This window comes from Megalopta genalis, chromosome 2 (genome assembly GCF_051020955.1).
Source record: "Megalopta genalis isolate 19385.01 chromosome 2, iyMegGena1_principal, whole genome shotgun sequence".
NCBI lineage: Eukaryota > Metazoa > Arthropoda > Insecta > Hymenoptera > Halictidae > Megalopta > Megalopta genalis.
This window is the reverse complement of record NC_135014.1, coordinates 9,284,013-9,308,317: the sequence shown is the minus strand read 5'-3', so window position 1 is coordinate 9,308,317 and position 24,305 is coordinate 9,284,013. Positions and strand designations below refer to the sequence as shown.

General features: G+C 49.2%; 1 protein-coding gene across 7 annotated transcripts in view; it reads left to right on the top strand.

Moving 5' to 3' along the window:
• LOC117226584 (protein phosphatase 3 catalytic subunit alpha) overlaps nt 1–24,305 on the top strand; it is a 102,533-nt gene that overhangs the window by 56,769 nt on the left and 21,459 nt on the right. For 4 of the 7 annotated variants that reach the window (XM_076518240.1, XM_076518236.1, XM_076518235.1 and 1 more), the window contains exons 3-10: nt 249–373; nt 5,345–5,456; nt 9,160–9,305; nt 14,172–14,311; nt 17,848–18,019; nt 18,629–18,755; nt 19,599–19,679; nt 23,687–23,719. In XM_076518240.1, coding sequence (XP_076374355.1) covers nt 249–373; nt 5,345–5,456; nt 9,160–9,305; nt 14,172–14,311; nt 17,848–18,019; nt 18,629–18,755; nt 19,599–19,679; nt 23,687–23,719 — 936 coding nt within the window. The remainder of the gene's footprint in view (nt 1–248; nt 374–5,344; nt 5,457–9,159; nt 9,306–14,171; nt 14,312–17,847; nt 18,020–18,628; nt 18,756–19,598; nt 19,680–23,686; nt 23,720–24,305) is intronic. The other 3 variants (XM_076518239.1, XM_076518238.1, XM_076518237.1) reach the window with 1 other exon arrangement.

The window sequence follows — 24,305 nt, the reverse complement described above, 5'->3', positions numbered from 1 at the left end:
GAAGCCGAGAAAACTTGTTTCCGAAGTGTCCGTGTAACAGCGTGTCTTGCACGCTGCTGCAACGTACTATCGTCGTTGTCGAACATTTCGGAGCGTTCGCAACGACGAATCAACGAGCCGGAAACGACGATGAAAATTTCTCGATCGAACGGTGTCCGCATCGTTTCCGCAGGACCGCTTAAAATTCCGTTTACCGACAAACGGTAGGAACGTGCCGCCTAACAGTTCCGTTTTGCCTGGTGTTTCAGTATGCGGGGACATTCACGGCCAATTCTACGACCTGATGAAGTTATTCGAGGTGGGCGGACCACCCGCCACGACCAAGTATCTCTTCCTCGGCGATTACGTAGACAGGGGTTATTTCAGTATCGAGGTAAGTCCTTTGTTCAACTTTCGGATGCCCGATTGGCCTACAAGCATCGGGAAAAGTAACGTAACACGCTCGTCTCTTCCGCCTGCGATCTGAATTCGATCGAACCGTTTCTTCGAGTCTGCCATTTTTATCGCGAGAAATCTTCGAAGACTTTGGACCGTCTCGGTAGAATTGATTTTAATCAGCTTAGAATACCGATTCAACGGAAATCGCTTCGAGCGACCCGCGTTCGCTGTCAAAAGCTCGTTAAATTCATTAGCGATCTAATTGATCGTTGAAACGGCAGAAGTTCCGAGAACAATTCGTCTATAAACGCGAAACCGAAGTTATAATAAATCTGTTAACGCTTTATCTCTTAAAGTCGAAGAGCAACTGAAACTACAACGAATCCATCGAATGATTTCGATTAGTATAACGTAACTAATTCTTTCGAAATTAGTATTCGCAGGCGTTATAAAGCGTTAACAAAGACTTGATCGAAAGCAAAAGCATTACAAAATTAATAAAATACGATATTCGGCTTCTCGCGCGTGTTTCCGATATCGAAACGGTTGAAACGCGGATCGTCGCCTGTAGCAATCGGGAAAAAGCTCGCGAAGCTTTCGTTTGTCCTTCGTTAATATCTCCCTTGTTTCCATCGTTATTAAAGAAAAGAACACACGTTCGCGCAGACACAGAGAAATTGAAGCGCCGCGCCGCGGCGCTACGAAAGCGACGGGCACACGGAAAATCCACGAGTCTCGGGCTCGGCTAATTACCGAGCCTACTAATTAGCGATGCGCTCGGTTAATCATCAATTAATGCTCCCTTCGTTTATCTTCCATCGCGCGGATCTGACGGGGAGCTTCCGAATCTTGCTCGAAACGTTCGACACGCGGACTTTTCAGAGGATTTTCCGCGGACTTTTCAATGAAGCAAGCACCTTTAAATTTTTCAAAGGTTTCTCTTGTTTCATGTTTCATCTACTAAATTGTGTCGCAAATGCAACGTTCGGCTCGAGTTTCCCACGAGAGCAAGCGAGTAGAAGTTCGCCGGCGATTTTCCGGCAGCGGAGAAGCGGAGAAGCGACGCCTCTTCCCGTGGACAGGTCCAAAAGTAGTTTAGCGTTGTCGAAGGATCTGTCCGAAGCTCGGATAAAGAAAGAGAATGCCAGCAGCCGGGTGCTGGCAGCTCGAGGCAAGGCGAGGCGAGGCAGAGCGAGGCGAAGCTCGGCGATCGATACTCTCTATCCGCAATATGCTTCGCTGGATTCTTCGAGCCTGGCGAGGAGAGATTCGCCGGGATTTCTCCGTGGAACGTGCACGCGTTCCGCGAGGATTTTCATTTTCTGAGTGAAACGGCGAGGCGAGGCAAGACGAAGCGAGGCGAGGCAGGGCGAGACAAGGCGCCGCAGAATCCGGAAGAAATGAAGAGAGGAAACCGAGAGAACGGCGCGCTGGAAAGATGGGATTATGAGCGAATTGCTGCGGGAAAGACGAAGCCGAGTGGAATGTTTAGATTACAAACACCGGGGAACCGAAGATGAAAGATAGGGGACGGCAGAATCAACCGGAAAAATGGATAAAACCATCCGACTTCTGCTTCGTTCTCCGCCCAGAGAAATCGTGTCGCTCGAGAAACACGTGGCAGCTCGATTTTTCTCGCGATTTCTTAAGAACTTCGGTTTGTCCGAACCGACCACGGGTGACGCGAGCGTTCGGATAAGGAAACAATTGCTTAGCTACAACCTTCGAATAAATCGTTATTGATTTTTACGATAAATAAAGCAGCGCGCGGACCGACGTTGCCTCGTCGTTTCTTAAAACGTACCACGGTAGACGATGCCTGCGTCGGTGTTCCGATAATCGCAGTCTCGATATATTTCGTCTAACCATGGTACTCATTGCCATAATTTGCAGAACAGGGGCTCGATTTCGTCCAAGCGAAGGCTCGTATTTAACGAAAGCTCGCCTGTATAATGCTTCGCGTAAATACTCGACGCGTTCCAGGCGCGCGAAATAATTCGCGTTGCTTCGAAACGAACGTAAAATGATTAGGCGTTTGCCATTAGGTGTGCTACCGGCGCCGTTCCCCGACCGACAGAAATCTATGGCAGCACTTTGGCACTCAGGTGTGTGTGCTCGCGAACGAGTAACTCGGCGAAGCTTCGGTTCCGGTGCCCGAAGATGAATCGGGTCTCCCGGTTTTCGTTTGCGGAAGTGTAAGTAAATTGGGTTCTTACGATGGCCTGGGTTCGAGTGCGCACTCGGCATTTCGATGATTTCGAGTGCACCAATGAATCCGCTCGACCCGGAGCGCACTTGTCTTCGGAGACACGATTTAAATTGGAAAAACGGCCCGTCGAGAGACCGCTTCCGGGGAAAATTGGGTCGAAGACGAGCCACGCGGCTAGGTGTTCGGAATGCTAGAAATAGCTGGGAGAGCATGTTTGCGAACGGTGCACCGCGTTTCAAAAAGTACGTTCAAGAACGGCGGAAATAAATGGATCGAAACAAGCGAGGGCGCGAAAGATCGCCGAAAATCCACGATTCGCGGATCGATCCGTCGACGACCGGGAGACATTCATTTTCGGCGAGAAACAACGATCTCATCGATCGTCGAGCGAAACAATAACGAAAACCGGCGTCGAGCGATTTCACGCGAACGCCGCGCGCCGTGTCTTTTGTCCGCGGTGGAAACAAAGGGTAGCGCGGGAAAATTACCGGTGGCTGGGATCGTCCCCGATGACTCGGTTGATTAATAGAAATCCGAAAGCCGATCGGTGCTCGGCTCGACGCGGCTCTGCGTCGGCATTGTCCGGGCTCGTTCCGGGATTATAAGCGAGCGGTTCGGTTATCCGCGTCTCCATTACGCGTTATCATCGCGCGATAGTCCATTTACGTTCGATCGGGTGGCCGACACGGGACGACTCTGCTTGCACAGAGAACAGAGGACTCGTGGCAGGCTGCAGGCCAGTCCTGGGAATAAGAGTCTCGTTGTCAGACGGTGCTGAGATTTATCGTTGTTGGCAGACGGTCGGCGTGTCTTGTCACTCGAGCGAGCCAGACATCGTGGGTGGCGTTAGTCATCTCGTTGCGTCTGGTTCGTTTGTTTTAATTAAATAATAGGCAGGCCAGACGGAGGCGGAACCAACTATGGCGGGAGCGCGATAGTTGCGCCACGGATTTTTCTTCGGGGTCCGTCGCGACCCGGTGTACCAGCCGTTTCATGTAAACGGTCGTTGCATCGGCGATGGCGTAATCCTGACAGCGGTGAAACTCGCGAGGCGAGTTTAACCAACCGAGGTATAAATTTCGGCGACGGAAAGGAGCAGTAATTCATCCGATGATCGCGACCATGCTCGTCCAATAAAACAAGCTTCTCGCAGAACTCATTATATCGGGGATGGAGAGGGAACAATGGCGACGCTCGGAGCTGGTAGCGCATTCATAGCCACTTATGCGATTGTTCCCGGGCAGGGATACGCGACGCGTACCACCTCTCGCGCATTAATACTACACGTGATACCCGCATTCGAAACAAGCCGTTAATGTATACACAATGAATAAAAGATGCGTCTCTCTCTCTCTCTCTCTCTCTCTCTCTCTATCCTCTTCTCTTCTCTCTAGAGCAGAGCCGCCCTCTCTCCGCGAACTCTGTCTCCCAGCATTCGATATCGATTCGACGACCGCGGCCAAGTTTCTAACGATCGTTTACCGCGTGCGTCGCGTCGTGACTGCGCATTTTTCGCAAATAAATTGTAGCGTGCGCGATTAAACGCGAACGAGTCGCGAGCATTATTCGCTTCGGCGAACGAATCTGTATGCTTTACAGAGGGAATCGAGGTAGAACTATCTGTAAAACATTGCGAAATTTCGGGGAATCGGTTAACAACTTCGAAGAGAAAATATGCGAAAAAATGATTCGTAATTTTCGCGGATTTTTCGTGGATATTTCGGAAACTGTGAATCGGGATCGGGAGCGCCCATGGTGGGCCGAGGGTTACGCAGAGTCTCGTCGGATCTTGAAGCGGAATCGAGCGTCCGCTGCCAAACCTGTCAGCTCGTTCGCTTCTCAGACAAAGGCGACGGTGCGTCTCGGGAGAAGATTAATCGCGATCGCGTCTCAACGCGGTCTTTGCTTTTGTTCCACGTTGCCGCGTGGCCGCGTGCTAGTTTCGTTAATCCTGTCGTCCGCCGTCCGTCCGGCGATTAATTAGCCTCGTGCCCGAAATACGGACGTGTCTCTCTTCTCTATTCTTCTACTCTTAGGAAGAAAAGAAAGACAGAGAGAGAGAGAGAGAGAGAGAGAGAGAGAAAGAAAGAAAGAACAAGATCTCGGAAAGCAGGGCAGCAGCGAGCGAGCGTTTATCGTCGCCGCGTAAATCGTGCGCGCGATGAAAGCGGATAAATAACGCTGATATTAGCACTTCGACGAAACCATAACTTGTCGGTTCGGTTTTACGGCGGCGTGTCTCGCCCGCGAAATCTATAAAAAGCGAATTTACCGGAACAGAACCAGCCGGCCGGGCATCGTTACGCGTTTCGAGACGGGACTCGTTAAATCCGCCGAATCGGAAGCTCGTCCATTCTTTTCGAGAACGTTCCCAGCGAACATTCTTTGCTGTTGCAATTCTTTTCCTACCCCGTTCGACCCTCGGGAATCCCGGGCTTAAATTATATCGCTCGAGGGCTTACGCTCCGTCGGAAACTGCGCGAGCGATGTTTGCGTTATTTTTTCTCGGCGAAAATACTGGAGTTTCCGCGACGATGTTTCGCGCGCTCGAAAGACGATATTATCGGTTAATCGCGGTCATTTTTTCACGGGGATGCGACCATTTGTCCGGGCAATGCAAGCAATCGATCGATGTCGAGAATTGTATGAACTACGTGGCACGATGAGAACGCTCGAAGCCGAGTTCGATCGAGAAAGAACAGATCGCCGAGATTGTTAGGCCCGATGCTAACAAACGAACCGTTTTCTCTGTTGCAGTGCGTATTGTACCTGTGGGCGCTGAAACTGTGCCATCCAAACACACTCTTCCTCCTTAGAGGTAACCACGAGTGCCGTCATCTCACGGAATACTTCACATTTAAGCAAGAATGTAAGTAGCAAGCCGACGCGTTTCTCGGAGGATTCCGCGTTCGGGAAATTCGAGGAGCGCGGGTTATCCACGGTCGGTCGTTCCCCGTGTCAAAAACCCCTCTCGATACCGTTTCTACGGAAATTACGTCGCGTTGACGTTTTACAGGTTTTTCGGCGGGGCGAGAGAGGCTCCCGACGAACGAACTCCGATCGATTTTCGATAGCCCGCTGTTTTCGGAGGTCAGGGTTCACGCCGGCGAACGAAATTCTCGACGGTTTGAAAGTCGCGCGCCGCTGTCGACAGCGGAAATAGTCGCAGACAGCGCACAGAATTCCTGCGGAAAGCTCCTAGTTTCCGTTCCCGACGTTCCCTATCCTCGATTTGTTTCATTTTTTTGTGACGATCGGGCGAAACCGAAACTTGCAATGGACGCGCAAGCCCGTCGTAACGAAGCGTTCTACGATATCCCCCCGTTTTTCGACATAGCTGAACAATTGTAATAAAAATGCACAAGCGGGTCGATCGCGCGTCGCGGGATCGGACTCCGTTCGAATAATTGGTGGAACCGGCGTGGTCAGGGCATTCTCAATCATTTAATCCCGACGCTTCGAGGAACGCGAACCCGGCTCGGCTCGGCTCCGCTCGGCGCGGCCTCGGTCGTTCGTATCAAAGGGGACGAGGATTTTAATTGCGTCCCTACGGCGATCCCAATTTACAATCGAGTTTACACTTAGCCCGATTTCACGCTCGAGAGAGAACGAATTATGGCGCGGACACTCGTCCGACCGGCTAACCGGGCTGCCTCTTTATCGCCGATTAATGCCCGACGATACGCGTTTTAACCTGCGAACGGATCCGTTTCGATACCGCGACTCTCGGGTCGAGTTCGAAAAACAATTTCCGAACGTTCAAACGAATCAATTGGAAACACCCTCGAATTGCATTCGATCGTCCGCGCCCGTGCCATTCGATAACTCGTTGAACGAAAAATATGGGGAACTTCATCTCCCCGATTATACCAATCGCTGGTTTGCTACGTGATTTCGATATTTTTACAGTAACGAATAGCAATGTATTGTCGTCGTCTAGAAATGTTCTCCGATTTTTTCTCAAACTACAGTAATGTCTCTCTTATTCACGCTTAGATTGCGCACAAAAATGGACAATTTGGGAAGAGGAGATACGATTAATTTGAGTCTTGCGCCTCGTCTTATAGTTACGAATTATCAACAACTATAAAAACGAGCCGCAAGGCTCGAGTAATCGTATCTCCTCTTCCCACATTGTCCATTTTCGTGCACAATCCGAGCGTCAATTAGAGAGACATTACTGTAGATCGCACCGATAAAATTTGAGAGCCGACTCCGCGACGTTCGCCGCAAAAAGAATCAATTTAGTCCCGGTTATGTTTTCTTTATCGAGCAATCGTAGCAAACGATCGGCGATGTTTCGTGAGCACGGTTGAACGGCGTGCCGATGAAACAAGCTGGAATTCATCTTGAGAGCATTTTCCGAAATCGTTTCCCGGCTCGACGAGCGCCGATGGCCGCGCGGAACGCGGCTCGGGTTTGATAACGCGGAATTCGGTCCGCGGGGCAAATTGTTACGGGGATGGAGGTGGTTTTTCTTGGATGAGGAGGAGACGGGTACGTCGCCTCTATCTCGAGGAGGTCTGCGTGGCGCAGCCGAGTCGTCGGGTTGGATCGGGTCGGGTCGACCCGCGGAAAACCGTATCGATCCCGGAAAATTCTCCGATACTGGGTCAAGCCGCGCGTATTTACGAGGCTCGCGTTAACCCGGCGTCGTCGACGTTACGTTTATGATTCCTACGTCGCTCCTTTCGACCGCTATCAATCCCTGGGGACCATGGAAGGCCCTATTCTCTTACGTCCTCTCTCGGTTATTACTAGAATTTCCACTGTTTCAGCTGGCCTGCGATCGTTTGCATTTTAAACGAGAAACGTTCTTCCGTTTCTTCAACTTTCGGGAACTCTAGGCAGCTGAACGATTTGTTCGTCGCTCCATTGTTTCAAGCAGAATTCGAAATGCCTGTAGACTTGTTTAGACTCGCGTCGAAGATTTTCCAAGGGAAATGTTCTCAGGAACGTTCGCTAATCCCCGCAAAAAGCTATCCGATCCGACTCGAGCGAAGAATATGCACTCGGCTGCACTCACTTTCCGGGGAAACCAGGCTCGGAGCATTAATTAATGCTCTCGTTTGTCAGGATAATTTTCCGTGACTGCCGCAAACGTTCCCTTCCACGGATGTTTAACATCCCGGTAGGTCGATCTCCGGGTTGTTTGAGCCAATTTCTCTGGGAAAGCTCGCTTTCCCGGTGAAAAGCGTCGGCAGTTGGGTCGGTCGGCAGGCTCGGCAATGTTTGGCAGCTCGGGCTTGTTTATCGCGGCCGAGACGCGCTTTTTAATCGCGGTTTTTCTCGCGTTTCCACGAGAATCTCGGACCGCTTTCTGTTTCGCCCAGATGCATCGGGACTCGGGACACGCATTATTCGTAGGACTCCTGGCAACGAGAGGGAACCCGCTGGCACGAGGCCAGAGGGTCGGAACGAGTATTTCTCTGCCGGCCAAAAACGATTGTTCCGTCGCAAACACCGACCGCGAAACCAGAAGAGAATTAATCGATCCTGAAGCGAAACCGAAAGCTCCGACGCCTTCGAGTTCCTATTCCGCGAGTTGTCTCCCGCGATTTCTCTCTTGAAATCTGGTCGGACGACCTTGAGGTTGCTCGTGCCACGGCTGCACCAAGTTCTCTGGACCTTCGTGTTCGATGGCAAAATAGTCGGAGCGAGCAAAGCGTGTTCGGAGCTGTTCAAATTGGTTCGAGGCATCGGGCGGTCCTGCATCTTTGCTGTAAAAATAGTCGAAGGAAGGGAAGAGACAACAGCTTTGCGAACAAGGTCGATCGGTTCGAGATCTCGACGGACGTCTGGAGCCGACAGCAATCTGTCCGCCGACAAATCTTGAAGCTGTCGAATCCGGAGATCGTGCTTCTTCCATCGACAAGGGATTTTTCCTGCTCGGAAGTCCAGGGTCGCGGTGAACGCGTTGTTTCACCGAATCTTTGAACCGCTTCGAGTATTTAATCTGGAAACATTGCAACAATTTTCTTCTAATATTTCCTAATAATCCTAAACGATGCGGTAAATGATTCGAGATCTATCCGATCGGCGTGCGAAGCTAGCATCGAATCGGAAAGAGGCGCCAACGCGTTTAAGTAGAATTATCCCGAGATCCGGCGCACGGCGGGTTGTCTCGGTTAGGTGAAAACAGAATCGGCCGGCGAACGAAGCTGCCGGGCACACGTAAAGCGAATAAAAGCCCCGAAAGACGCCTTTGTTCACGGGCAATAACGCTGGGAACGACAGCTCGCCGCAGCGGGCCGCGCCGAGATAAAAGAAACAAAGCGCCGAAAGTAGTCGAATCGAGCCTGTCGCTGGCCAACTTTCTCCGGGCTTTTTTCTTGTTTCGTTTCCATTTGATCCTTCCTGGTCCCCTCTCCTTTTCTCGCCGTCTCTGTTCTCGGTGCGATCGGATTTTATTCTCCGTTCGTTGCTGCTTTTTACGGGCCGGGTTTCCTCTCTCGCTCCGCGACAGAAAAGCGGAGGAAAGATTACGAGGAGAGACGTGGACGATCGAGACCGGTTTTTATGGACGCCGACGGTGTCGCATAGCCGGCTGCACGGTGTCTGTCTGTTTTCAGGTAAAATAAAATACTCGGAGAGGGTGTACGACGCGTGCATGGCCGCCTTCGACTGTCTACCGCTCGCCGCCCTCATGAACCAACAGTTCCTTTGCGTGCACGGTGGCCTGTCGCCGGAAATTCACAATTTAGAAGACATACGCAAAGTGAGTATACACGCACAGAGATCCTTTTTATATGTTTCATTGTTCTTCTCGCGGGGAATCGCGTGAAAACGGCGCGTCTTCGCGCGAGATCGAACTGCAACGGATTTCAATGTTTCGCCAAACGAATCAAAGGGTACGCGAGTCTGCGGTTTTCGCGAACGTGTGCCGGATGATTCGTGGGAACACGGGTATTTTCGGAGTGGAGAAATGATTCTCGCGACGTTATTATTCATGGAGGAAGTTTCTGCGAGGCAATCTAGCCGGGTTAAAGAATTCCGTTTGCTTCATCCCTCAAAGGATCAATTCCTGCCGGAGTTCGAACAGCGAAGAAATCTCTTTGGGCAAGCATCCCGCGGAATTCCGTCACATAGAAAGAAGAGAGAGAGAGAGAGAGCTGAATTTTGTTACAACGGGAACACGGGGCTCGGTCGACTTCTACGTGCATTCCGTCGCGGATTCCGCGCGTTTTTCCCTCCGCGGCATCGCGGAAGACACGTTCGGAACCGTCTCGGGACGAATAGGATTCCTCGGACGGAGAAGCGGGTTTCTCTCGTTCGCGAAACCTGCGAATATTCTGTTTGCGGGCTTCCGGATCGCAACGGTGAATAAAAAGAAGGATCCCGATGAATATTTCAGCAGCTATTTCGAGATATCTCGATTCGATTCGACTCGATTCACAATTTGTGAATCGGCAGCGATTCGAGAGATATTTTTGACCGGTGGATTTCCAACGGGAGGAAAATAGTTGACGTTCGATGCGCAAGTAACGACGATGCTTATCTACGCTCGTTTTGAAGGGTGAAGGTTCTGCTTCGAAACCCCTTAGCCGTTTTCCTTCAGGGATGCTTTTAGACTAGACAGCGGACGAGAGAGTGCAACCCTGTCGGGATGCGTTTCGAGCTGTTTCGCTATCCGCGGACGCTCTGTGTTTAAAATTGTTTAAATCGGTAAAAAAAAATCATACGACGAATTTCGAGGCGTCGTTTCAAAGGGGCGACTTTGATCTTCGATTCCGCTGCGGTTAGAGCCGGATAAAAAATTTATCAAGCTCCCCAGAGGTGTTCGAATGTACGGAAACTTTCGGCATGAAACTTCGGGAGAACGTTCTCACGTTTTGTTTTATCCGTTAACGTAAAAGCATTTTTGTAATAAAACGGCTAAAGGGGGTGATGGTAGAATCTCTCCCCTTTAAAATGAGCCTAGCTTGATCATCTTGCGATTTTTCTTCATCGAGTAACAGCGTATCGATCTCGAAGAATTTTTCTCGCCGCTTTGACGTTGATCGCCGGCTTATCGAACGATTATTTATCGAACGACGGTATTATCGTATCGAATCTGTTCCTCCGAGAGGAAACCGGTCGGAGAGCTGTGAAATATTCATACATTAATAGAAAATGGATGGAGAAGCCGGTTGAAAGAGGGGCATCCGACGGATGTTCGAGGCTGGAGCCGTGCGGGATCCACTTTTATGGTCTTTTACGTCTCAAAGGGACGACTTATCGATCGGTCGATCTCCATATCAAACGTCTCGGAAAAGGTTCGCGATAAAATCGTCGTCCGGAAATAAAACGTCGAACCTCGGAGTCGCTTCAAGTCCCAAGAATTCCTAATTTCGCGGTCCTCCGAGCCGCAGCCGTCCGATAAATATTAAAAGTCGGTCCGCGGCGAGGGCGACGGCGAGGGAGAGGACATTGCTCTCCGGAGCGTTCACGATCCTTTGTCGGCGGCTGACAAAGAATCATGTTAATTAATTAGACTATCGATTAGCCTCGCTCGTTTCCACCTGGCGGCCCGAGTTGACGCGAACCGCGGATCTGGCCCCCGCGTTTGTCGGTTCGTTAAGACGATCGCTCGTTTTTCCGCGCCCTCTTCGTTCTCCATCGTTTGTCACGACGATCGAGGGTTAATCGAATTAATAAAAAAGAATTGCTCACGATAGATGAAACATTCTCGTGTTCGTCTTCCGAGCAAATTCGAAGTTTCGCAAATTCTCCGGCGTGCTCGAATCCGAGAACAGAATTGCCGGTCCGCCGGCTAAAGGGAGGAGATGCGATCGGTTCCTCTCATTTCATAATAAACGGAGCTAATTCACCGTCGCCGCTTTTCAGTTGGCAGTTTTCTCGTCAAGGAAAGCGGATGAAAAGCGCGGAACAGGAAAAGGCGAGTAAGCAACGAAGCCTTAAGGGGTAGCCAGGGGGTTGAAGCGGCCGAGAAATAGCGGGAGCCAAAGGAGGGAAACGCTTCTAAAGATGGCGGTGGGAAAGATATAGGGAACAGGGGGAAGAGAGGAGAAAGTAAGAAAGAAGAGGCGATCCGAGGGGAACCGAGACGAGGAGGACAGACTGAAAGGAAAAGGGGGTAGAGTGGGAGGAAGATAAGAGGGCGAGGGGTGCATCTGTTCCGGCAGATCACGAGGGTATTTCTCGTGGGAGAACGTGGGAATGGTTAACCCTCTTCTTCCAGCCTGTTCCCGTTCGTCGCGCTCCCCTTTTCAGCTGCTTTTCAGCCGCAACAATCGCGGAAAATAAGTCGTGGCGGGGGGCGAGAGGAGGTGCTGCGAGTGGATCTCCTGCCGGGGAAACAAAAGCCCTGGGAACTGGGTGAAGTTCGACGAGTCGGAAATATTCGCCGGGTATTCCGCGATAATTTCCATCGACGTTATCGGTCGTTCCTCCTCCGGTCGATCGCGGGCCAAGATATTTCAATAGCCGAACACGGTTCGATCGACCCTTTCGACCCCCTCGTCCCTCTCGACTCCCTCGCGAGACGGCGCGCTCTCCCTCGAAATAAATCCGAACTGCTGCAACTGTCCATAAAAAAATATGTCACACCGTATTTTCCTATTAGCATCGAAGATAGGCGGAAGACGGTCGGGGTAAGCTAATCGCTCGAGAAGAACCGAGCGGAATCGCATAGGCGTCGGACGGGTTTCCGAAGGTCGTCGGTATGCAAATGGACGGAGAAAGAGGGTGTCCGCTGTATTCCCCGGTCGACATTTGATATTCATATCGCTTACCCGCGGTTGCAAAACCCGTCTTTTACGCGCAGGCACATGGAATAATACATAACAGAAGGCGAGGGACCGGGTCGGATCTATGCGAGTCTGATAAATATTGCATGGTCCGCCCTCCGACCGATGCTGTCGCCAGAATTTCCAGCATATTTCGCGCGGACGTTCCCCTTGCCGGACCCCGTGATCGCGATACCAAATAAATCATCGCACTTATCGAACGAGCAACGATCCTCCACCGAATTTCTTCGAGGTTCGTCCCGAAACTCCTTCGAGTTTGGTTGAAAACAGGCCACGAAATCCGTCCGACGGGGGCTGTCTTTTCGAAAAATCCTGGATCAGAGGATCGTCGAGGTCACGATTTCGCGAACCCCATTGTTCCAAATTGCACTTCCTGTTTCCCCGTTGTTCGACGAGAGTCGACGTTTGGAGTCGCTGGTTCGCGTTCAGCCAGGTTTAGGCCAGTTTCCGGTAACGAAAACGCACCGTCAGCGAGGGTTCGCGGCGAAAGACGAGAACGGCGATAATGCCGATGTTATTGCGTCTGGCATTATTAGGTGCAAACTGCTCGTTACAGTGTAAACTGCACCCACTGTTGCAGCGTGCAGCGCGTGCGCCGGGTCGCGCCGCGACGCGACGCGGTAGTCGCACGTGCCCCGTGCCCCATGCCTCGTGTCCTATAGAGGGAACTAATGCCATTCAGCATAATTAGCGTTACCCATTATGATCGAAACCTGCGGACCACGGCCGTGCCTCCGTCGCTGCGCTCCCGCACAAAGACAACGTCGATACGTCAACGTTAAGTCGGCCCGTTATAGTCGGGTAATTACAGCGCGGTAATTATCGGGGAGGCTGCTCGACAACCCGGCCGATGCTCGTCTTTTTCTATCGCAACGATCTGCCTACAATATTCTCCCGATATTACAATAAGCCGCCTCGATTCTCTTTTTCCCCCGGTTTTACCTTTCGAAGCTCGCCGGTCTTAATTGTTCGAGAGTCCGTCGGACTTTGAGCGGTTCGAGCCGAGTCGTTAACGATCCGTTACACCTGCGAAGCGAGAAAGACCACTTCGTATTCTTCTTCGTTCTTTAGATTTTTATCGGGGCCGGAAGTCCCTTGGAATCCGAATCGAACGAGCTCCGTAGAAACTCCATGATGTACCATAAAGCTCGCGTTAGAAACACGCTGTTATCGCGGAAATATTCTGTAGACCTTATGTACGCAGCTTTACGCGTACGAATATTTTGAACTCACCATACTGTTTCTTTTGTTACGTAGTAATTATATTTTTCTACGTTCTATTCCGGATTTGGCGTCGTTGTTCTAACGTAAACAAACGACTGACACCATCGAGCGTTGGGAGATTGAGACAAAAAAAAGCCTCGAGCTCTGGGTACGAAAAAAATCCGGCCTTATACGACAAAGTTGAGACTGAGAGAGAGAAAGAGAGAGGGAGATAGTGGCAGTTTGGTTTATGTGACGCGTAATTCGGGTCGCGATTGCGATCGTCATTCGGGTGTTGCTATCGAGATAGTGCGGACGTCTTAAATCATTTGGAAATTCCATGCGTTGAAAGCTGCTACTTATTTGCGGATATCTGAATATTCAATACATATTTAATATCCGAAACGCATCAGAGCATCCAAATAAGAAGGTATATCGCAAGATACGTCGAACATTCGAAACGTTGTACACACCGAGCAATATTCGGCAGCGTTTGAACTCGGCCGGATCCGTTTCTGTAAGAGCGAATCGATCGACGTGTGCACCCTTTCGAGGATCATCGACGACGTATTTACCGATGTATCGGACAGTTCCTTGGACTAATCGGATCGATGTTGACTTTGCTGTTTCAGTTGGACAGGTTCAAAGAGCCACCGGCGTACGGGCCCATGTGCGACCTGCTCTGGTCCGACCCGCTCGAGGACTTCGGCAACGAGAAGAACGTGGAGCACTTCTCCCATAATAGCGTCAGGGGTTGTTCGTACTTTTATAGGTGAGTAGACAGCCATTTCTTTATCGTTCGAACGTTTGTCTAGACCGAGAATCGTAGACGAAAAATTAGCGCGCAGTTTATGAAATTAATGACAGTTGGCGAACTCGAAAGGGATCCGTCGGTGGCCGAACAGAGAGGGTGGTCGAGGGGTGCGGGACACGTTTGATCGGCTTGTTATTAATTTCGTCGGATAGAGGAAGGGAACGGGGTGCGACGTGGCAGATAGAGGGTTAAATTCCGGCGAAAGTTGGCTCGTTTTTTGTCGCGCGATCGCGGCCACCGACCAGCTTCCGCGGGACAAACGACCGGCTAATTACTCGCCGAACGGGGTAACGATCGTCGGAAAAAAAACGAGACGGACGCGTATCGGGGATGGTGGGGATAATGCGGGGGAGACGAGTACCATTCGGTCAGCATTTTTCGCTGGCAAATGGAAACGAGAACGCGCGCGGATGAAAGGAACGAAAATATTTTTCCTGGTGACCACTCGTCGGTTATTCGAGATTCGACGCGCGTTGATCGCCGGTAACAGCCAGCAGAGCCGGTCCAGAGGCGAAATTTTCGGCTCTTCCGTCTCCTGGGGCTTCCGTTTCCATCGGAGTTCCCTGTGGCAATGAATAATATCGGAATTTCGGTCGTTACCGCTGATCGTAGCGATTTTTCAGCATTGCTGCGCAATTTCGCTCGGTAACCGTTCGCTCGAAAACTATTACTCTCTCGCTCCGATCGAATTAAGTGCTGTTGCTTCGAAGTACAACTACCGAGCCCTAAACGCGACTAATATTACATCGTCGCAGTTACGATCATTTTTCTCGCCAATAAAATGTGTCCGGCGGAGGTAAAAAAAGTAGTCGAAAGTCGATCGGACGCGATCGAACCACACGCGTCGCTCTTCCACCGAAACCGAACAATTACGCGACTCGACTGATCAACGATGTTTACGAGGCCCAAATTTCGTAACCCGTTCCCGTCGATAATTTCTTCGGCTAACGAAGAGGAATCGTGGCTTGTTTAAATTCGCTCGACGTTCCGAACGAACCTCGATTACGGAATCGATTTAATCCGACCATGCGCGAACTCGTTCCTGGAATCGGGTCCTTTCGTTGTTGCTACAATAAAACACAATTGGTTGTTAAGGATTCTTCGTTAAGCTCCCTTGTTACAATGAGGCACTTTTCCTCCCTCCCCCAGGGGGTGAGGATCTCCTATTCTCCGTCTCACTCGCCGTTCTTCCCTCTCTCTCTCTCCCTCTCTCTCTTTCTCTTTCTCTCGCTCGCTCGGAAACCGCCTCGTTAATCATCGCCACGGTGTGAACGGTGCCTAACGGTCGTTAGCGACCTTGCCTCTACCTTGGCTCGGCCGTTTCTCAGGGTCCTTGGCCAGGTCAGTTATAGGCGCGCGAAAAAGGTCGGTCGTCTGACGTCTACCGCTTAATTTGTTTACACGAACGTCGACGCCGACGCCGAAGTCGACGCCAGGCGTCGCTGCACCTCCGACGCAGAATGCATCCGCGGGATGCATCATCGTCTGCCACTTTGCTAAAATTCATGCGAATTAAAATCGTGCGCGTATTTTCTCGATTCGTGTCCCCTTTCACACCGTGAAAAGGATCAGCGAGCGACACGGCTAACCAGAAATGATTTATTTCTCGCGCTGCTTCGTCCAGGATTCTGTAATTCGCGATGAATTATGCTTGTCGAGGACTGATTTATCGCGGCCGCCTTATTGCCCCGTGACTCCCAAGGCAGCGGATTAACAGTTCAAATATTCAAATAGAAGCGCCAACGACTTGTTTCGCATAAATTCGACGGCTCTCTTTCTCTCTCTCTTTTTCTCTCTCGCACACGCTATCCATCTCTGTTTCTCTTTCTCTCTTACTCTCTGTGCGCGAAAACCGTCGCAGTCGAGGACCTCGGGGGATTTATTCGAACGTCGATCTCGCGAGCCACGCGAAAATGAAATTCTGAAATTTCAATTGAAGATCGATCTCGAAACGCGGCAGCAGATTGAAATGGCCGTGCCGGTCAGGCTTTCGAGCCTGTCAATTTACGGGATACGTTGACGTTAGTCAATTAACCCTTTGAAAAATCGCGGAACCCGATCGGAAATTCATCGAAACGCTCCGACAGATTCTTAGAAATGTTTCCAAATATTTCATTCGGCCTAGCAAGAACGATCTCCGAAAAAATGTATTTTGTAGTTTCCTATGAAAGTGTCACCCTCTGATTTCAACGACGTAAAAAAATGCGTTAAGCATCGATCACATCGAGGACATAATTTTATTCCGGCATAAAATAACAGAATAAAGTTCACACCGAAAAGAAATCTCCACCGCGAGTTATGACGGCAAAGAATTGATATCGATAATTTTTCTTTTGCATCACAATCGGCGGTCTAATTTGAATAAATTAAATAGACTCGCTTCGGTGATATCGAGTGGAACTCGACCGGGGGGTGTGAGATTCGAATAAATTGCCAAGCGGGCGAGAGAAGGTGGCCGATGAATTGAATTCTCGCGGATCGATCCAATTGCGAGATGACCCCCGTCAGATGATGATGATTTATCGGGGGAGCATTATAATTTCGAAATGCTCGGGCCGCGGTTCCGTTATCGTGCGTTCGATCTGGATAAAATTACTCGACGAGAAAGCTAGAGAAGCGGGGAGAGGAGAGGGGGCGGAGTTATCGCGAATTTTCGCGTGCAACCTCGCGTGCCGAGGCTCCACACCGGCTCGCAACATTCTCGAGACCGTTTTAAGCCACCTTCGCACCGAACTTCCGCCGAGCCGAGTCGAGGCGAAAGTTTCCAGTAAAATTCGCCGGCGCTTAGTATTTATTTCAGTTTCATTCTTTGCATACAATTGATCCAGAAAATGTTCGTTTTGCACAAAGATCCGCGGTCAAGAATTGTCCGTCGGTGCAGCAGAACATTTAACGTCAGAACAGAGCCTCCGTCATCGCAGGGTTGTCGGACAAATAGTCCGATCGCAGGATAAAGGGGTCACGCAGGTCCAGGGAATCCTGGAGAGCCGATGTCCCGGGTGTTCGAAAATTGCCGGGCGTTTACGAGGATGAAATAAAAGCTGGAAGACCCGCGGGCCGCGCTGTCGAGGATTTACGAGACCGTCTTTGCTCCTTACGGGGGCTAGATCCTGGGAAACGGCCGAAGTATCGCGTAACGGCTTCTTTATGGCGCCGCGGCCATTACGGAATTGCTCTGAACTCGCGGGTGATCTCGCGAATATTATGATCCTGCCGAGCCATTTTGCGATCGCGCTTCCAGGACGATCCCTCTTTCACCGTTCCGCGTTAAGCTCCGCTTTTCACTGCCGATCGTCGCGCGGGCTTGCCTCAGTCGCCTTATCTAGCCGACCCCGGCAGCTTCTGGGTCAATTTTTGACCCAAAAATTGCTTGTCGATCAAAACTGGAAACTGGAAGAGTCGACGAGCTTTCGATAGGGCCTATGTTGCAACGTGGTTCGTTCAGTTGATCAGCGAACGCGTCTCAGTTGAGTTGCATCCGTATTGGTTTGCAGTTACGCGGCGTGCTGCGACTTCCTGCAGAATAACAACCTTCTCAGCATCATCAGGGCACACGAGGCGCAGGACGCAGGGTATCGTATGTACCGGAAATCCCAGACGACGGGCTTCCCATCGCTAATTACCATCTTCAGCGCGCCCAACTACCTCGACGTTTACAACAACAAGGTAAGCATCGGTTGTTTCTCTTGGAAGACAACCGTCTGGTTGCCATTGTCGCTTCCCTGCGCGCATCTCGGTGCATATTCCACTCCCCTGAGCCAACCCTTGCAGTCCGTAAAACGATAAATCCATACGACGTGGCATTCTTCCAAATGAAATTTTGTTCTTTCTTTTAGCGTATATTTGTAGATACTTGCGTGTAAAATGTCGCATTCGTGTCGTAGTAACGTTCAAAGGATCTCCCCGCAGTCCCGCATCCCGGAAATATAATTAACTGAGCATCCAGGACGGTGGCGTTTCTCGACGAATCAAAATTTTGCACCGTGATCCCTATAAATTTGCAGAATCTCGCGAACGAATTTTTCGCAGGATTTCTCCGCAGCCCTCGAAATAGCAATTAATGAGAGATTCGGCAAGGTGTAATTTTTCAAGAACAAGACTTCGCCGATTCGTTCGGAATAGTTTGTAAAATTTCGCAGCCGAGGTAACGGCGCCGGAGGGTTCGGTAAGACACGGTGCAGCCCGTGCTGCAATTAACCGTCGGAATTGGAAACTAGGATCGTTGCGCCGTTGCAGACAACTCGCGGAGTAGATTAATTTCGTTGCGTTTTGCAGGCAGCCGTGCTGAAGTACGAGAACAACGTGATGAACATCAGGCAGTTCAACTGCTCGCCCCATCCATACTGGTTGCCCAATTTCATGGACGTTTTCACGTGGTCTCTGCCGTTTGTAGGTGAAAAAGGTAAGCGAGGCCTCGCCCGAGGGCCTCTCGAACGCCGCTTTCCGGAAACAATAATTATGTCTGCTTCCACAGAACATCGGTTTCCCACGGATATGTTCTTTTATAATTTCGTTTTCTGTTGTTCATTCCACCTGCGATCAAAGTTACGGCATCGTTTTCAAGCAGCTTCGCGAACAAAGATTCTGCGACCATCTTTCCACCCTTTGAACTGAAAAATAGCTCGAATTCGACGAGCGGTAACTCGGCGAAAAAAAAACGTAAGATAACTCAACTAAGCTCGTTTTAAAGGGCAAATCTTCTGCTTTCGCACCCTTGAACTGTTCCATCTCGACGATGCTCCTACGCTAAAAAGAAAATTAAAAAATCAGAACGGTTTGTCCAAGTTCCAAGAAAGAAGTTTCGGTACAGTTTGAACGTCTCTTGCGAGTTTAACAAATTTTGTTCCGGCTTCTAGTCACCATGGTCTCGAAGCCAGAAGTTTCCCCTTTGCAACAACGTCTTTAAATGAATCGTACGATTTTTTTTCATCGATCTCCACGACCTTGAACCAAAAGCATATCGTACGCGATGACGCAGCTCGAAGAGCTCGCGCTTAGACGCCGCGTCTTCGAGTGCGAAAATTTTGTAAAAAATAATCGAGTCGACTAGCCGAAACTAGAATGTTCTCCCTTTAAAACGAGCCTACTCGGATGTCCGTGCGATCTCCGTTGGCGAAGTTACAGCGGGTCGAACGTCGCCGTTAATTTTGATCGTCGGCGAGAGCGAGGTGAATCCGTCTGGTGATTGTAACCTCTAGAAACAATTAAAGGAGATTAATCGCTGGTTGTTTCCTCGTGTCCGCAGTCACGGAGATGTTGGTGAACGTGCTGAACATCTGCTCGGACGACGAGCTGATGAGCGACGGCGATGACGGGCTGGAAGAAGGTAATGTCGAGCATCTCGCCCCGCATCTCTACATCTCTCCTCTTAATACGATCGTATATTTCTTGCAGAGTCACTCTTCTTTCTTTCTGTTCGTTCATTCGAACTCTCTCCTCCGCTCGCAAAGAGACAAAATGCAAAAGCAAAAATACGAGGAAACGAATCTCGTACTCTCTATCTCTCTATCTCTCTCATATACTGGTCCCTCTTACATCGTGATCAGAGTGTTCGTTTTTCTTTCGTCTTGTGTTGATGCTTGAACGATTAACACGTGTTATCGAAACCGAGAGAACATGGTCTCCCGTTCGCGCGCGTTCGTTTCATTTCTCCGCGATATCTAGACCCACGATAATATCCGGACCAAAGATTTCATCGGAAAACGATTTCAACGAGAAACCATCTCGACGGACAACGATGTCCCGCGACTCTCGCCGGATACTCGGCGACAAATTTTTCAAAAGTTTCTCCGGTGTTAATGCCTCGCGAGCTCTTTTTCTTCCGTCGGAGTGCCTTTCCGTGTTGATTCGATAAGCGATCGCCGTGTCGCGTCGCGCCGGTCAAAAACTGCGACGGAAATGCGCGTTCCGCGGATAAGAAAGATATAACACCCCGAGAGTCTCAGCCTCTCGCTCTAGACACGATTTAAGAGAGGCCATGTCTCACCTTCGGGACCGCGAGGATTACCCACGTTCGTCTGCTTCCGTTCCGAATCCAGGAAACCCCTGGATAAATAACGATTCCCGGACGTAGTTCGAATCCACGCGGTCCGAAGAGGATCCAGATCGATCGCCTGACCGCCGAGCTGCCTCCGGAATTCGCCTAAATCGTCTGCAAATATCCTGACAGAATAGAATCATTTCATTTAATTATTCGTGATCCGTTTAAATTTTGATTATCGAGCAGCCAGTTTAAGGAACTGTTTATTCGTGCTAGATTTAAATCGATCAAATTGCTTCGATAATATGCGACGATAATAATATGCGAAAGACGTGGACATTGTGCAGAATAAATATTGTCTAAATTTATTGCAAGAAACGTAAGTTCGATCAGAGGGTGTCTTTCATTTTAACGATATCTTTAAACTCTTCTAATATACCAAAAAATTGAAAGTATCTTGCTAAGAGTAGAATCGCGTCGAGACAGTTGAATTCGGCGATCTCGTTGATTGGAGGATAATTGGGGGCAGCTCTCGATAGGCAGGCGATCGAATCGATCGGAAAGCGGAAGAAAGAAAAGGAAACCTGCAGCCGCGTTTTCCCGATATCTCTCTCTCGAGACATCGCACACCCCCGCCCCTTGCGAAGATTTTCATCACTTTGCTACGGCCGCACCTGTTTCAAAATTTCACCCTCGACCCCCGTCTCGACGATGTTCTCTCCCCCCTCTTTCTTTATCTATCTATCTCTGTCTCTTTTCGTCCCGGATCACCCCGTATCACCCCCAACCCCCCCGAATCAAAATAGCCCCGAAAAATGCGCGCGCCCGATCACGCCTAATTCACGAGGAAGATTTTCAATTCTCTTTCTGTTTCCATTTTCACCCGCTGCACGGACAGATGGTAAGAAGCGCCACTCGACTCTTCTAATCGTCACATTGTTAAGAGCTTCATTGGTTATCATTGATTTCTTTAGCTGTTTTATCATAGATAGTGTCGGTGTGTCAAAGAGTTTCCTCTCTCTTTCTCTCTATATCTACACCTATCTATCTATCTATCTCTCTATGTATATTTATTCAACATGTTTTACCTTCTTTCTATCGATCTATATCTGTCTGTCTTTCTATTTCTATCTCTTTCTCTCTATCACACCTGTTCCGTTCTCTTGTCCTTCCTCGAATCGAGGAGCTAAGAAAAGGAAAAATGACGAGGATGGACAATTTGAAAATTGCCACTCGTCTGTTTCTGTCTCAGTCTCATCTTCCTCTTTTATGATTCTCCATTTCTCTCTCTCTCTCTCTCTCTCTCTCTCTCTCTCTGTTTCTTTATCATACACTGTCTTTAACTCACCGTCTTCTCTTCATGTTTTCATGGTTCATCTCGCATCAAGGTACGAGAGGATTCTTTCTATTTTGTCTCTCTTTCTTTCTGTATCTAGCTCTTTCTATCTCTCTCTCTCTCTCTCTTTTTCTCTCTTTTTTTCTCTCTATATATTTATAAATATAAATATCTTTCTATCTCTGTTCTTCCTCTCCTCATATTAAATATATCTTTGTACATACGTACAGCGAGTCCCGACGTCGCTGCCACAGACATGCATCTAATGAAAAGTGCGACGATCGAAGGATTTGCAAAAGTAGCATTTCTCAATTGTAAAAAATCACATATTTTTGTCATCGATCGTTCCTTTATCTTGCTCATATTATCGCTATTTTCCGGCACCGTTTTTCTCTTGTATTCGACAGGAACATTTTTGCGAATCCTTCAGTCGCCACTTTTTCCTCGGACTATACTTCTGTGCCAATCGCATTGGGATTCTCTGTACATTTTAATTATATATTATATACATATTTAAATATATGTATACTTCGATGGCACACTGCCTGGATTCTTGACGTTGTCACCGATAGACTCTCATTTTCTGCATCGTTGCGACCATGGTACATGCATAGACATCTGTTTTTTCACCTTCGCTCGGCCCTGTCAAGATGGCGGCATTGCAAACTTACGAGAAACACAACGAGAAACTCTGCAAACTGTATAAAACTACTTGCAATTCTCCGGGAAAGATAGCTCTATAATTTTTCGAAACTTTCTTCGCTTTTGCTTCGACGCCATCTTGAATCACTCGAATCACGCATGCATCGGTCGGCCGAAGATCGATCACGGTCGAGGATCGATCTACGGCCGATCTTCAACATATTCTCGGTGTTAATTAAGGAAGAAAAATATTTCTACCCCTGCGCCCTGCCCCCTCATAAAAACCGCCCCCGTCTCTCCGAATTGATTCCGCTCGACTCTCTGTGTAACCATTGTCCGAGTTCCACTCCGAAGTCAGTTTTACTTTCTCTCGTGTGTCATGTCCAAGCCCCCCCGGTCCACTCTGGCCCAGTTATGCTCTTTTCTGCACCCCGAACTCTTTCTATACCGTGTCGCCGATATAAGGGTGGCGATCCTCCCACGCGAAACAGGGTGGCTCCTGGACTCTGCAGACCAGTTTCTCGATGCTCGGTGAAACAAATATTTTTCTCTGTTCAAACGATACTTTTGGAACGTCTCTGTATTTCTTTTTTTTTTTAACGATATTGCTTTGAAAAATGTTTTCGAGGTTGTCTCTATTTTTTGTATACCGTCATTATTTCGATTCGGATTTTGTAAATCGTGTTACAAGACCTCGTAACAAGTCTGGCACAATATTATAGGTCAAGGGGATAAGGGTGAGTCCGCACCCCTAAAAGGTTCTCCGATACTTATAGAAAATTGTATTTTATTTAACATTTGGTACAGGTTAAGTTACGTTTCAAGATATAAATGGTTGAAACAAGCCTCGATTTTTGAGTGTTTGCAAGAAGATTTCCTGGAGCCACCCCCAAGAGCAGCCCCCTCACACCCTAAGAAAAAGCTGAAAAGAAAGATCGGCCTTACGCGAGCCGCGAGAAAGATCTATTCCCGATTGATTCGATCGAGCAAGATTGCCGAGAGACATAGAGCACAGCCCCCCGGCCCGCCCTGTTCATTAAAAAGCCCATCAGCCCCCCGCCCATAAACTTGCACTGACTGTCTTTTATCGTACTCCTTCTCTATTATATTTGTATAAATCACACTGGCCTTGGACTCCTCCTATCTCGGCACGACACTATGCTACTACCTTCTACTACCACCTACTACTACCTACTACTACTACTACCACTACTACTACTGCTACTACTACCTACTACTACTACTACTACTACCTACTACTACTACTACTAACTATTACTACCACTACTACTACTACTACTAACTACTAACTACTACTACCTACTACTACTACCACTCAAAACTCCGTTGTTCGGCATACGCAACCCCCGTAAAGTCGCAGCCAAAGTCGTTGTCCAAAAAAAGAATGGTAAGTCCCCGTGAGAGCCGACGACTTGACGCAAAAAGTTTTCTGTTCTTCTTCTTCTTCTTACTTCTTACTTCTTACTTCTTACCTCGTTCTTTATTTTTAATTGTTTTTGTAAGTTTCTTTGTTTCTTTGAGAAAGCCGCAAAATAACCCGTTAACAATAATTCTGCGAGTTTGTTGACGCATACGAACGTTTTTTAACGTTGATTCGAGAAGCGTTTGTATCGTACGCGAGCGACGTGCGCGCGCGTTCGCACGCATTCGCCGTGCGTGTACGCGCGCACGCGACATACTCTCTGGCCAAGTGTAAAAAAACTCTTTTGTTTCGCCAGTGTCTTCTTTGTATATTGTACACGTACGCAACCGCGTCGCCGAGGCGGTCGACCACGTTGATCGGTGACAATACCGCGACGTTCTGCTCCGCGATTAATCGAAACCCCCGCGAAATTGGATCGTCGAGGACGTTTCGAGAACCGATCATTCCTTGAACTACGAACTCGCCTATCCCCCGTTTCCGGTATCCGTTTTGCAGGATCCGTCGATCCAAAATGTCGAATTCGAAACAAGTTCGAAGCAATAATCGAAGA